This window comes from Lonchura striata, chromosome 4, assembly GCF_046129695.1.
Source record: "Lonchura striata isolate bLonStr1 chromosome 4, bLonStr1.mat, whole genome shotgun sequence".
NCBI lineage: Eukaryota > Metazoa > Chordata > Aves > Passeriformes > Estrildidae > Lonchura > Lonchura striata.
In genome coordinates, this window is record NC_134606.1 from 27,347,641 (window position 1) to 27,363,323 (window position 15,683).

The 15,683-nt window shown below is 35.2% G+C and overlaps 1 protein-coding gene across 4 annotated transcripts in view; it reads right to left on the reverse strand.

Annotated features, from left to right (window-relative positions):
- The window catches only part of CLOCK (clock circadian regulator), a 64,176-nt gene that overhangs the window by 13,569 nt on the left and 34,924 nt on the right, over window positions 1-15,683 (reverse strand). For all 4 annotated transcript variants that reach the window (XM_021530535.3, XM_021530448.3, XM_021530365.3 and 1 more), the window contains exons 8-18: window positions 13,523-13,614; window positions 12,103-12,192; window positions 10,682-10,802; window positions 9,163-9,276; window positions 6,616-6,734; window positions 2,842-2,924; window positions 2,512-2,618; window positions 1,921-2,068; window positions 1,632-1,707; window positions 594-735; window positions 172-272 (exon numbers count right to left, since the gene is read on the reverse strand). In XM_021530535.3, coding sequence (XP_021386210.1) covers window positions 172-272; window positions 594-735; window positions 1,632-1,707; window positions 1,921-2,068; window positions 2,512-2,618; window positions 2,842-2,924; window positions 6,616-6,734; window positions 9,163-9,276; window positions 10,682-10,802; window positions 12,103-12,192; window positions 13,523-13,614 — 1,193 coding nt within the window. The remainder of the gene's footprint in view (window positions 1-171; window positions 273-593; window positions 736-1,631; window positions 1,708-1,920; window positions 2,069-2,511; window positions 2,619-2,841; window positions 2,925-6,615; window positions 6,735-9,162; window positions 9,277-10,681; window positions 10,803-12,102; window positions 12,193-13,522; window positions 13,615-15,683) is intronic.

Sequence of the window (15,683 nt, forward strand, 5' to 3'; positions counted from 1 at the left end):
TAGTATATCTAAGTTGCATACTGATGACGCAATTCTAAGAGATGTATTCTAAGAGAAATTAAAGTTTACACTATGTTTTTAGAAGAAATAAAACAAAGCTTATATGGATTTAATAATAGTTTTTAAAGGTGAACGCCACTGTTTAAGTACTATATTCTTCTCTGAAGTTACCTGACTGCTCAGAGATGATCTTCTTTGTGCAGTCTTTTCATGACCAGATAAGCCTTGCCTTGGAGGAGTGCTAGTGTCCACTGTCATTTTAGTTGGTGTTGCTGACAATGTTGAGAGTTAGAACAGAAAGAAACAATTCTGTAATGCAATAATCTAATTACAGGAAGCTTTTAATTAATAAGAAAATCTGTAAAGGCTTGGACTTTTTTTTCCCCTGACTACCCACGAGTAGTGCAATCTGATAGAAATATTATACTCATATCTCATATTGTATTCTAGAAGTAAAGGTCTTTTTCAGAGTAGTCTGCAGATCTCTGAACCATCATAAAATTATTATTAACTGCCAGTTATGTATTTAATAGAATTAAGTAGAGAAAAGCCTCATTAGGAAAGCAATTCTGTTTTCAGTAGTTGGTACTTACATGAATGATCCGATACTGCAGTATGTGAAGATTTTCTTGAACTCCTGGAGGAAGCAGAAGGTGTGGGGCTGGTATCAAACCTTTCCAGTGCTTCTTTGAGACTCACTGTGTTTATGTGATTGTCAGACCCAGAATCCTGACTCTGCAGAGACAGACATGAACCACAATTATTTATCTAATCCAGCACACAATGCATATTTCTGTTAGAAAATATCTCAGACCTTTTTGTTTCTAATCAACTCCCTTACACAGGTGACCATGCAGAAGTAGTGGCCTGTTTGATGGCTGTAAGCTCTGTTTCCATTTGAGGCTTTTATCCTTGGAAACCACAGCTATATAAGCCTAAGACCAAAATGCACACAGATTTAGGCTACAAACTGACTACTGAGCTGAGCTCCTTCTGTAGCCACTCAATTCACTCTGAACAACACTGTAATGAGTCAACTGCTTATTCTTTTGAGAAAGGATGAGTTCATTCCATTAGAAGTACTGACAAATGAAACTTGTGAAACTGCCAAAGGAAAACATTTCTGAACTCACACTATATATAACATGCCAGATCATCTCTACAAGCTGATAAGACTCATTGAGCTTACAAAGACATTAATTCAAAATTAATTTTGTATACTTTGAAGAAGTTAGACAGAGTCATACAATTAAACAGCTTCTACTTTCCTATTGTGAATTTCTTGTCAATGTGTTCACCTTGGTTTTTCAGATTATGGGTACTTCCAGTCAGAAAGACCATTTATTTAGGAATCTAATGCTGCAGAAATCAGATCTTAACAAAAACTTACAGGTGTTGTAACTATTTTAACTACATGAACATTAATCACTGAGAAGGGTGTTATAGGTAGAGTACAGTTAAACACTCTTTCTAAACTTCTTTGATCATTTTAAATAGTCACATTATTTAGAGATCAAACAATTACTTCATTTGGGGACAAATGGGATAAAACCCTTTTTGCTATTGTATATTTGCTTGCATATTATTTTTAGTATGTGAAAATGTAAAATACAATTATGTAAAATACTCACTTTATCTGCTGTTATCTCTGGGAGAGATTCCTCAATACCAAGTTCTCGTCGTCTTTCTGCTCTAACTTCTGCATAACTAGAAGAACAAACCAAGAATTACTACTACATTGTGGAATGATTTAGAAAATACAACTCAAAGACCAAACTCCTCAAACCAATCTTGCTTATAAAGTATCTCAAGAAGTTTTCCAGTGGTTCTTCACACTGCTATAATTTCTCTACCTCCAAAATCCCATCCACATAGCTCCCATAATTTAGGACTGGGAGGATAGTTTAAAAAGCAACCTACCTCACAACAGTGTGCGTACAGACAATAAACTCTGGCCTGGAATTCCACTGGTGATACGTGATATAGTAATGAGTTTGCAGCCAAATCCACTGTTGTCCCTTTGTAAGGAATCTGTAGTAACATGACTTCCCTTTCCCATACTGCATTACTATAAAGATGAAGAATAAAGTTTACTGTCTTGCCAGATTGTAAATACACCAATTACATAAAAAGAGTATTATTTCCCAAGTTCCTATAGCCCAAACCCATGTCTAAATCCAGAATTAAGACAATGACCAATAACAGGTTTGAAAATTTTTCACCAGCTTTTGCACTTATCAACATTATAAAGCCTTTTAAATGCCATTGGAAGAACTGGAAAAGTATTAGTCATAGAGCTGCGCATTTCAATTTACCACAATGAAACCCCAGAAGTGCAAGACAAAGTTAAATCTGTTTTGTAGTTCTGTGTCAAAAGGAAAAAAATATGGAACAGCAATATAATAATGTCAAACAAATGGGAGTAAAGACACCACTCAAAATATCACATTTTACCAGAACAGTTGTTCAATTTAACAAATTTGCTCATTTTAATGACTTAGTTATACTCACAATGCTCATGACATTTTGCCAGATTATCCAGATCATCCACATGATAATAATCATAGCCTGATGTTCCCAAAACTTCAAATGGAAGATAACCTATTATCGGAGGTGCCCTAATTAATAAATAAATCAATGTTATTTTCACACTCATGAAGGAATCTCAAACAAATCAGAATTAATTACATAAGCTTTCTTGTTTACAGCATGTGCTCCAAAGAAAATTAAAAAATTAAACCCAACACAAGCTATAGTAGTCAATGCAGATTAGTGAACTCCAAATACTACAGCCACCACTGTGATTCAGATGCTATTGCTACTACACAGAAGGAACTGCACCTGTGATCCAAGAATAAGAACTTCCATTCTAAGCTGTGTCTAGATGTGAACTCTTCATTGGGTTCTTCAACAGTGCACATTTCCTAAAAAGGAAAAAAATAAGAATCCCTTAAAATTGCTCTAATCTAGTACCTAAGCTCTTTCAAAATTCAGACATACCTCAAGTTAGTAGATAATTCCACAATAGTTATAATGTTATTTTTAGACAGCTTCATTGGTTTTGCTTGTTTAGATGCACAGTACTGAGGTAGAATCTAATCTGAATCTAATCTCAACTGTGCCAAACTGATGCTTGGTTGATTTAAATGGACTAACCATGTCATAAGACTAAACTCAAACACAGTACTACAAACAGAAATCCATAGTTCCTGCAGTTATACTTCTAAATTGTAACACGCAAAAGAAGAGATTAAATACTCCCACCAGTCTGATTATGGTCTGTGTTTATAATGGATAAAACCCAACTTTAGTAAGATGATCACATTACTCTGACTTTAGGAATATGATTCTTCCCTTTAGTGAACCAAAAGTATTCTAAATCCCTTTGAGTGAACAGACATGTACTACAAATATTCTTATGTTTAGAACTCATGAAAAGTAAGAGAATGGCTGTACTTTCATTACAACAAAATCTAAAGGTATTCTGCACATAATTCTGAATGTATTCCACTCAAATGTATTCAGAACATTATTCAATCAACTTCTACTGTCCCTTTCAAGAAAGGGAAGGATGTCCCACTGAGTATTGTGTCTCATGCAGAGACAGTCTCAACACCAAGCACCCCAAGCCAGCCAATCCTTGCGCAAACTTCTCTAGTACTGCCTTACAAGAAGGAAGATAGATGATAGAATACATGGATACAAATACATCCCTCAGAAAATTACATTAAAATTACGAGATAAGTAAATAATTCTTTTGTTGATACCTGCACACATTTGTCATTTGTAGGAGCTTGCAATGGTGTTCCCAGTGCCAGGAACACAGTGGAATCTATTGATGATCAGGTACAAGAGTTTCCTAATCCTAAAGACTGCAATGTGGAAGCTGCTGCTACACTGGCAGAATACAACCAGTGTGGACAGGCAAGCACACAGGTGCCCTGCAAACATCTGTAACTAAAGCAGTCCTGCAGAAAAATACAGTAGAAGACCAACAGAGGGACCACTTTACATTCTTTCAGGTTATAATCCAATGAGTTTAATTGCATACTTTACAGTTTTTCAAATAGATCCAAGTTTTCTTTTTATAAAAGGAAAAAGTGACCATACCTAGGCAATGTTTTTTCCTCACAATCATCACTGTAAGATCTGAAGACAATGACTTAGAAAATGATGGAATGATGGATGAATTAGATGAAGGCAATGAACTAAACAACTCTGGGCATAAATTTACGACTGTTGATGTGAGCTCCAGTCAACAAGACTTAAGCTTCAAACCTGAAACTACCCCTAGAACCCAAAGCTCATCTACTTTTCTAAAATTACAGCATTTAATAAAGCATCATTCAAAGTAAGAAAAATGACAGAGCAAGAGTATATCCTTGTGATATACTTTTGATTTGTTGCTTCTTCTGATCTAAATATTTTGGCACAAGTCAAAACGAAAAGTAAAAATCACTGAAGTGCAGGCAGTAAAACCAGAGTAAAAACATAATGGTTAGAGAGGAAATGGCAGCAGGTTAGTATCCAATTACTCAATGCATTTATATTAGTGATTTGCAGATATTCCACTGTAAAATACCCCTGGGCAGAAGCCAGCTTGTTCAACAAGGCGTCTTGTTGAAGTTGTCAACAAGGCATCTAGAAAAGAAAGGACTTTCATTTGTAACAAAAAGTATTCTGGTAAAATCCTTTTGGCTGGATTAATCCTGCCTTCTTGATAGGATAAAATCATCAACTAGCCAAAATGCAAGACAAATGTTTTAAAGAATGTGTACAACCAAATGCCTTCACTAGGAAGCAAAATTTGTGACATGTTTTGTTGCAGAAGTGGTAGAGTCATAAGCATAAAATAAAAACGTGAACTTTAAAGGTGCCAACAAGCATTGCATATCCTGAGAAATTACATTTGAGAAAAAATAATATTAAAAAAAATCATATACCAAAAACCATATACCAACTGAAAGAAAGAGTGTAAGTGATAGATGAGCAGGAATGTGCTACCTTAAATAAGGCAAGTATTGAAACACACACCTCCTTACTGGCTGCATCACACATTTGTTAGTGAAGTTACTGGCATTGTAAAATTCCTGACATACACCCATTTGTTAAAGTCTAGTCAATGCTAGCCCCAGTAATAACACAAGGTATCAAGTCTTTAATGTAAGCCCCCTTTAAAAGATTTCCCAAATAAACAGCATTAGTTGAAAGTCTCAGGAGGATCTGAAACATTCTGTAACATGGAAACTTCCTTGGGCCCTAAGGGCTCAGAGGTTCAAGGACAGGAATTAAACTTTGGCCAGAGTATAATCTGTAAGGCTTTAGCCCACAGGAGACTGAGACACTTGAAGATCATAAATAGATGTTCCTCAGCTTCCAGAAGTAGGAAATATAGAAGTTTTACTATGAACAGTCACACTTTAAAAGACAAGAGCAATTGTAAATGTTAAGTTAGTCTTTTTTTCCACAATTATTTCATGAAGCAAAAACCCCACATATAACATATCTACCAACTGCAGCCATAACAGGAAGAATAACTTTTAGACCTGCATGGGAAGAAGTGTCACATAAAAGATTTCCATAGCCTCAGAAAGAATAAACTTTCTCTGGCATACAGTCTGGAGAGACAAAATTCCTATTCAGCCTGACAGAACTGAAGTTTATATGATTTCTCCAAAGGCTCCCTACAATGCTTTTGAAGTGCAAAGTATATAAACTGTGCCTTTTGAAGCTACCACCAACAGTCTTCAGCTTAAGACATCAGTGCTTTAAACTTAAGAGGCAGAATGTTTAAATGTTCAGAGTTCTTGTACTACAGACAGCAGTTTAACATCGGGCCACATACATTTCATGGCATTACTTTACAGCTGAATTGCAGAAACAAACGTTACATAGCAGACTGTCCTGAACCTTGATTCATATATTTGCATGAAACATAGAATCAGAATCACAATCACAGACTATACTGCACTTATCCTGAGTATTTATTTTGACAGGTTTTGGAGAGAAACACACTTACTGAACTACAAGTATTACATGCATTCAATTCTAAACATGGAAAGGCACCTTCCCATTGTACATTAGCAGCTAAGCAAAATGTTATGTTTAAATCACTGAGTTTCTGAATAACTACATTGAAACAAAAGATTTCTATTACCTCAAACCCAACTCTTCATCACTGACAAGTAATGTAAGGGCTTTCATTAAGCCCTCCAAGATTTACTTGTGTCAAACTGCAGAAAGACCACCAGCAACAAAAAATTCACATCCAAGTTTCAACAAAAATCAATCATTTCTCCAGTGAAAGTGTAATCTCAGCATAATCTTTTGTATTGTTAAAGTTCATCTTGCTAAATTATATTCCTGTGGACTTCTTAGAAATTTATTTCTTGCACTTTTCTCTTTTATGTTACTATTTAAAATTACTGTCCACCACAACTTTGATACTTTGCATAAAACTTCGTTTATTTGAAGTAAGAAACAGACACTTTCCATTTCATATAATAGAATTCCTTACGGTTTTCATTAGTATTTTAAATGTGTGCATTCTCACTGAAGTTTTTCCATTCAGAGTCCATTTAAGAGTGATATAAAAGTGATTTCATTTGTACATACCTTGATAAATTGAGGTGTAGCTAATCTAACTGTGGCTACAAAGCAAACTTTCTCTTCATATGAAGGCCGGTGTGATCTCTGAATAGTTCCTTCAAAACCATTGTGCGCTGAGTTGGGAACTGAGGGCAGAGAGAGGAGATGACAACACACATGACAATACAAGTATGGAGGAAAATGGCAGCAATATCAGAAGATAAGTGGCCCAATACTTATCTGTGGTTTGCTTGTAACTTAACAGGCATTAAAAAAAGTGTTCTATATCTACACTTATACAGGAATAGTACCACAGTAGCAGAAGTAGTTACATAGTGGTAATGGGAACACAACCATCAAGTAACTTTCTCAAAGAACTAAAACTACTGTTAATATTATATTATTACTGATAAAGCATTTTTAAGGAACTAGTAACAGTTCTAATCCTTGCTAACTGGTAAAAATGACCAGAGTACACTTTCTTCAAAAATATTTTCATATTTTATCTTTTGTATCAGGTTTGGCTAATTTTTTCTTTTGAACTCTGCAGTAAGTATTTATTTTCTAGACTTTCCATCACATTTAAGCAACACATGCTGACGACATAGCAAGTAAAGGCACAATTATGGAAGTGAAAGAATCAGGATACTCAGCTGAGAAGAAATTCCACTTATTGAATCATAGAGATGAAATCAAAAGGAGACAAAGGATGGACTAGACCTCGAAACAGATAAACCTTATTTCCAGCAGTTACCAATTTAGTTTATATTTATTGAGGTCTAGAGATGGTGATTTCAAAACACTGTGAGGCTTTTGGAAGCCCAACTGGTTTCAAAATTCGGCTCTAGATTAGAAGTCCTACTGAAGTTTCTTCATGTAGTTTCATCTTGCAGCTCCTTGCTCTTTCCATCAGAAAGAAAAGAAGCAGTTTCTTTCATTTCTATCTTAGCTTTTGTCCTTTGCTCTTCAGAGTTTATTTTGTCTTGTGCAAAGTGTGCAATGGGATTATTTCATGTGATTTAGACTGTATTTTAGAAAGGCTTTTGGATATTCTCAGCTTGGTGGCTGGTCATGGTGATTTAGTCTTGTTCAGTTTACATTCCACATTAACTCCTTTTCCTAAAGGACTGCTATGTAGCTGGCTGCAACCATTCCTGCTCATAGAGTTTGATATTCCTAAATGTAGTAACTTGTATTTTTTCTCAATTTTTCTGGGTTTTTAGAACAAAGTAATTTCTTTTCTAATTTTCAGGATGAATTATTCTCTTGTTTTTAGTGGATTATTTCATAACTGCAAACTATGTTCCATTGTTCATAACATTAATGAAAATAGTGATCAAATCCAGAAGTTGTCAATTAAAATTGCACTTTGATGGTGAACACTGATAACTTTTCCAATCAGTTTCTGCAGCTACCCTCCAGGAATTTCAATTAACATGTGCTTCCTTTACACATTTGTGAGAACAGAATATGATAACAAAAACATATTTTAAAAGTCCATCATTCATTTGTGCTTTATGCTCTTATCCACAGAGTGTGTTACTTTTTAGTAGATGAAGCTGAACTGATTTGATGCTACTTCTACTTAAAAAATCCACAGCGGCTGCCATTCAATTCCCTGCTACCTTCCTGAAACTCATACACAGTTTAATTATTTGTTGCAGAGTATTTCCAAATATTGAATTGCAACCAATAGGTCTGCAGTTTCCCAACTCCTCATTCCAAGACTAACATGATATTTGGCCTTTTCAGGACTGTTTCTTGTCTCTACTATAATATTACATAACTGCATTTGCATTAAGACTCAACCTCTTCCCATTATGTCAGAGAAACAGTGGTACCAGATAAAAAACCCCACAGATTTATTTACAACATACTGGTTTTCATAATACTTTTGGGTGAGCTTTCTCAGAAGCTATCACTGATCACACTGCAGAACCCACTTGGACAAATAAACAGGCTTCTCAAGAAAACAGCACAGCCTGGCCAAAGAGATTAGAGATGCAGTACAGAGAAAGAGTATTATACATAGCTAATAAAAATAATTTCAATGGACGGGAGTAGGAACACAATGCAGAAAACCATGTGGCTCACCCACTCATCTGAGTGGTAATTCCTGCCAAGTGAATGCACAGAACTGAAATGGGGAGATAACCTACATTTTCCAGTTGCCTCTGTAATGAGAACTGCAGGTACTCAGTACCACTAATCTTCAAGTTAGTCACCTGCTTAAATATGGCTTATGCTGAACTGAATTCAGACTCTTTACATTAAAGCATTTGCTTAAATTTCTCTCACATTCCTTTAAACAATGTTTTACAAAATACCCATTTTCTTTAATTTAAAGTATTAAGCACAATTACTACATTTTGCATTCAAATACACAGACCTGTAATACATGATAGGCAGTTTTTCTTCTTTTCCATTACACCAATATAGAAGTGATAAAATTGTTTCAAGATCTTCTTTTGAAAGCCCGATTTTAGTTCACCTACATTTTGCACCACGGCCCCAAGCCAGTTTAGCTGTGGAGCTGCCTACATATTTGATTCCAACACTGCTGAAATTACTTACCATGATTCAAACACTTGAAATTTCCTATAAATTTTACATATTCGTATGTGGGCTGCTCTTTTGGATCTATTGTTCCTCGCAGCATATGGCAACAGAATTCTAGCTGATTTTTTGCTAGAAAAAGAAATAAACAAAGTAATAGGCTATATGCTTGACTGATGAAGCACACATGAAACATGAAATGAAAAGCAGCAATAATTAAGCTGAATACAATTGAGGTACTGTAAGTGTAGTGATTACATCTGGCTACAGTGATGCCTTGGAGTGGCTACCTAGAATGGAGGCTAGACAAGATTAAGAGAATAAAGTATTTACTGAAGGCCTTCAAACAGGTACACCCAATTTCACTTTTCTTTACAATTTTCGGGGCCTGACACCGTGGTGTCCTTGAATCTTAGGCCCAGAGGGATTGTTTTGTCTGACCAACAGTTAACTAACACTTTATATGGAGTTTAGAGTTACGCACTAGTACAGTACAGGATTTGAAAAGTATAAAGGGTAAAATCAAAAGGCATCAATAGTGTCTGCTTTTAACCAGCATGACAGTAACTAACATAAAGAACTCCTTTAGATTTTGTGCAGAAAGGGCTTGAATATTAGTGACATGAAAACCTCTGATAGCTAGAGCTGTATTAAAGAAAATGCCCTGAACTTAAGTTCACTGAAGCACATGATCCCAAACTCCATTAGGCTGCTATGCATTTATACTTGTCAACTGCTAAAACTGTCTAAATAGAAGCTCTATAAACAAAATGAACATTTCTGACACACAGAAAATTTGTAGACTGAAAGGCTACCTAATGTTGAAAATTCTACTCAAGAGCAAGGGTGACACAAAGTAACACTTCTGTTCTTCAGGGCTGAAGTATACTTCCTAAATAACAGTAGAAGAACTTGTTTAATTCCAAGTAGAGAGTTTTAACACAAGTACTGTACTGGTTTTATCTGGAATAGGGTTAACTTTCTCCATAGCAGCTCACACAGTGCTCTGTTTTGGATTTTCACTAGAACAGTGCTGTTAGGACAGGAATGTGTCTGTTACTGCTCAGCAAGCAGCACTTCCACAGTGCAAAGGCCTTCTCTTTATCTCACTCTGCCCTGCTGGTGGGGAGGCTGGGGGTGCACCAGCATCTGGGAAGGACACAGCAGGGAGAGCTGAACTAAGGGATATTCCATACTGTATGGCACTGTGCTCAGCAATAAAAGCTAGGTAAAGGAAGAAGGGGGAGACATCTGGGTTTATGCCATTTGTCTTCCCAAGTAATTATCATACATGACATAGCCCTGCTTTCCTAGAGACAGATGAACAACTGCCTACCGACCAGACGGAGCAAACAAATTCCTTATTTTGCTTTGCTTGTGCAGACAGCTTTTGACTTCACCTGCCTTTATCACAACCCACAAGTTTGCTCACTTTTAATCTTCTGATTCTTTGCTCATCCAACTGAGAGGAGTGAGTGAGTGAGTGGCTGTATGGGGTTGAGCTGCCTACAGGGGTTAGCCCAAAATAACTACTTACATTTTAAGTATTCCGGTGTCAAGGAATCACTTTCCAGCAGATGAGAAGACAATATTTTATAAATTTCTGAATGTTCCCCCTCTGGGATAAAATTAAATACACTCTGATCCACAAGATCAGACTGAAAGAAAAAGATTTAGTAAGCATTAATTAAAGTTGTACAATGTCACAAAGCCTACTATTTTAATGCAAAACAATTTCATGGTTCACTACATACTCAACAAAGCCACCTGCTGGAATACATATTAATACTTTCCAAGAAAAAAACTCACTTTGATATGCCTGCCCCATGGGAAGTGGTAAATTAATTCCTTGCTTTGATTCGTTTGCATACATGGCTTTTGCTTTGCCTATTAAATTGTCTTTATTTCAACCCATGATTTTTCTCACTTTTACCCTTCCAGTTGCCTCCCCCGTCCCACTGAGGGGTGATGAGTGAGTGAGCTGCTGGGTGAGGATGAATTTCAGTTACTGTATTTTATAATCAGTTCCACAGCTATGTACACAAAATTGTGAAAAACAGAGATGGATGCAGCAAAACTGAATAACTACTACATGCATAAATGCATTTGGTAAAGTATTCAGAAAAGAGGAATCATAAAATATATGTTTAGAATTCATAAATCACACCTAAAAGCCAGAAACAAATGTGCCTATGAGAACCTGGCAAATTCTACTAAAAGAAAAAATAAAAATCACAATTACCTGCATATTTTTAAAATTCTCAGACTGTTATCATGCATACCTTAAAATAATTCTGTCTCTTACTACAGCAAGACAACTTGCCTTTAAAGAGAATGTGTCCTTCTCTTCTAGAAAAGCACTCAATTTAACTCATCAATTGCTTACGCTAATGAATTTGCCTCACTTCAGAATAACACTATTCAAAGGTAACATTAACAACTAGAATGTTGCACCTACCAGTGAGCTATGTCACCCAGATTAAAGATAAGTGTATATGATAAACCCAAAAGTATATACTGAACTTAAAAAGCAGAACCAGCAGCAATGTATTTATCAGTGTGCTTTGCTAAGAAAGAAGTAAAAAAAGCAGTTAAAAAAAAAATCGATTATTTAAATCTTTTGTCATAATCTTCTGACTCATGTAGAAGCTGTGTTCTCCCAAGGGTCTCTCTCCTGAAATCAACTGTGTTACTTCAGTTACACTGAAACTGATGCTAGGCACTTCATAATCCTTTCTAATAAAGTGCTGACTGCATTCTGCATTTCCAAAGGAAATGTTTAATATAGAAGACAGACCAGGAGGAAGCAGTTATGCTGAAGAAAAAACAGAAACATTAAAACAAAGCATACATCTGTTCTACAATGCCAATAAGGTCAACAATTAATTAGTACTTATATCAGAACACCAATCAACCACAGACAAACTGATATGTTACTGAAAGCAATTTATTACTTACTGGCAAATGTTCAAGTAAGGGAGTTATACTTTCAGACACATATATTATATTTCCATCTGTCATAATTGCTAAAAAAAAACCATCAAGAGCCTGAAATTAAACATAATGGGCAGTTAAATAAAAAAGAAACCGCATACCAAAAATTTTAAGCCATATACAATACAGAAAATAATACAGACCAATTTTACTTTAGTTTATTACAGAAATGGCAATGTCTTTCCCTACTAAAAATCCTTAATCTTATTTTTACACTAAAAGCATTACCATTTCCATACTGTTCTGTTGTTAAATAATCTGTGGTTTCAGAAGCAAGTACATATATAGACAGCCACTGTTTTCCCCAACTCCCACTCTGCCTGCCTGTTATTTTTAATTCCATCATCATTTCAGACATCAGAAAGCTCATAAAAATGAGCTAGAAACAAAAGCAAAAATATGTGGGAAAACCATGATAAGAACAACTAAAATAGTCAGCAAAACCAATGAATTTTAGTATTTCAAAAATCTCAGTATTCCCAATCTCAAAGAAAGAAGCTTGTAGTGAGATTTTATTGAGACTTGAAACATGTGAGATACCATTCTGGCTGCCTTATCTTCTACAGAACTCAAATTTCTTTCCTCTGAATACAACACAACGTTTCAGTTGAAAACTACCAACAAAAACATGACAGAACAGTATTTTGAAACAGGAAATTTTAAAGCTCTTAGAAAAAAACCTCTCTTATCAGAGGATTTTTTTTTTAAATTTTTTTTTCAATACCAAAACCCAGAACGTTTTTTGTATCTGTGCATCAAAGCAAAGTTTTAACTATGGAATGAAAATTAAGTGTTTGTTAATTTGTAGTATTTTTCATTTAACTATTATTATTAAAAATTGTTTCACTAAGAAGACAAAATTGACTTATGATCATTTATAATGAAAAAATAGCTTATACTTAAAGTTTCTTTCTGTAGTTTTGCAACTATTCATGTAATCTTCAGCAAAGTAATGCTCTCACACCAGTTTGGGAAAGTATGGCAAGTAAAGAAATTAAACACTTATTGCTCACAAATTACATGGATATGTTATATCTTTTTAGTAATTAGGATTTTAACTTACGTATATCAATTCTCTCTCTAGTACCTTCCTTATGTTGATAATTTAAAATATCCACTAGGACAGTAAACACATTCATCTACAGACCTGCTCTGTTACTATGTTTATTTAACTGAAAATGTAGTTCAGAGTAAATTTGCTCTTCTGAAAAAAAATTCTGAAACTCTGACTAGATTGGAATTTTGATGGTTTATCTTCATTAAAACATACAGTTACAACCCAAATATGAGAATAAAAAGGTATGTCATCAAACTGAAAAATTTCTTAATGGAATTACTCCTAGTGAGGAATTATTCTACTCACAGAAAAACAGAAATAATATACCTCTAACATTAACTGTGTGAACTCTTCATTACTAAGGAATGTCGGTTTCCAGTCCTGTCGAATTTCACTGGCATCTGATTGTGCAGTAATTTCTACAATCAAACACATACCCAGTATAAGGATTAATACTTCCAAAAGCCATTTTTTTCTCAAACTACATATACACAGTTAAGAAACAGCAGAAAGTTCTGCAGCTTCCTCTGTTGTTTATTCATTACATACAGATATTGCTCCCTAAAACGAAAATAAATGTCTTCTCCCATGGCATTATTAAATTTATTTTCTCTTTCCTTCAACCAGTTTGTGCTACAGTCTTGCCAGGCTCCAAGTAATACTGAAGTAATGGACTTTGATAATGAAAAAATATACTACTTTTTCCTCTGAGATTATAATCAAATGTTATATTAAGAGTGTTGTTTACAAAGGTTTAGAAAGCCAAAATTCCTGATCTGTTTATGTAATTTAAATGGCTAATGCTCAAGTATCTTAGCAAATCCTTGTCATTCTAGCCCTTGCACAAAAATTGTCATTGTCTTTTCTCTACTTCCTGCTCTTTTCTGGTTACACTTTAAAAAGAGTAGTTTTTCAAAGATTGTTAAGTGCTTATTACAGACTCTACTCTAGAATTCCTGCCTGTTACAAACATACAGATAAATTTGGACATAGATGAATCGTAAGCAGAGATTCCTGAAGGAGTTGAGAAGTACGTAGATTAACTTCCATATACAGGTGAGAGAATCAACAGCTGCTAAGCATAGCCTGACCCTGGGTTCTGAAAGTGATGCCTCCTTATCAACTGATAACTGAAACAACAAAAAGCAAGACCTCACAGCACTTCAGTTTTGATGAATAACAAGAACATCACAAAAGTGCTGGACAAGTAATGAAGTATTTAGACAAATCAAAAGAACCAAACCAATTCTTTAAGTTTTTTTATTTTTAAAAGACAAATCTGTACAAAGATCATAAGCTAGAGTTTTAGTTCAGATGGTTTAAAGAGCCAGAAAACCTGGAATTGAGTTAAAATATGCAAAGGGCTGGAGCAGTTTGTAATTTTGTTTACCACACTGAAGGGGGAAAACGTTACAAAAGAGCTTTAGACTTAACTAAAAGAACAGCAAACAACAGCAACGTCATGCAAGAAACTGGCAAAAGTGGAAAGCTGCAAGAAGAGGTGAAAAAAACAACAAATAAGACTTTCCAATTATCAGAGCTCACAAAACATATAAATTAATCAGGCACTTCCAATCTGTTTTGAAATGCAGTATTTACTAAAGCAGAAAGAGTGGGCTGCAGGATAAAGAAAACCTAAGTATAACCTCAAATGTAGCTTTTCAGTCAGCACAAAGATACTGAACACTGAAGGGCAAGTCAAAGCACACAGAAATGAAAAGCTCTGCCACCAAAGTGGAGGCAGAATTCCAGGAACTTAGTGCATTCATTCCTCAGAACACAGATAATCTTCACTTTAAACTGGAAAAGTCTGATTCATTGGCTCATTCTGGCCCTTATAACCATCCTACTCCAGAATTAAAAAGACTGTCTTTTGCACTAGAATGGATTTATGCTAAATAAAAGCTGAAGTTCATGCCTTTAAGAAACCATTCTGAAACACCAGAAGTATAGGTGCTGTTTTACATTTTCCATCAGTAGGGCAAGTATGATACAGGCAAACAGAGCCAAAGCAATAGAAAGAACCTGTTTCACTTAGTACCTTCAGAGAAATGCCTAGAAATTCAGAAGGTTGCACTCACAGAAAAATGACAGTAAGGTTACATTCCTGAGCTAGATAACAGAAAGAGCATAACCAAACTTGCACATTAAACTTCAGTCTTCAAGGTCTGTATCTGAAGTAACTCTACACCAGCACTGAGAATTCTCAAAAGAAACTACTAGCCAAGCCAAGATCAGTACCATTTCTCTGTGGGTTGTAGGAGTATCAGTCTACTACCTGCAATTATCCTACCTGCAGCTAAATTCCTCAGTATTTAATAATTTTAAAATAATTTATTGTTTCCAAATTCAAAGAAAGATGACAGGCAGTATCAGTCAAAGAGAAGTTCCCAGTGATACAATTTTAGTGCGTTTACCCTCCTGTATTTTTCCAGTGAGAAACAGAATCCACACTGGCCAACAACCAATTCAGATAGTACCTGGCTTG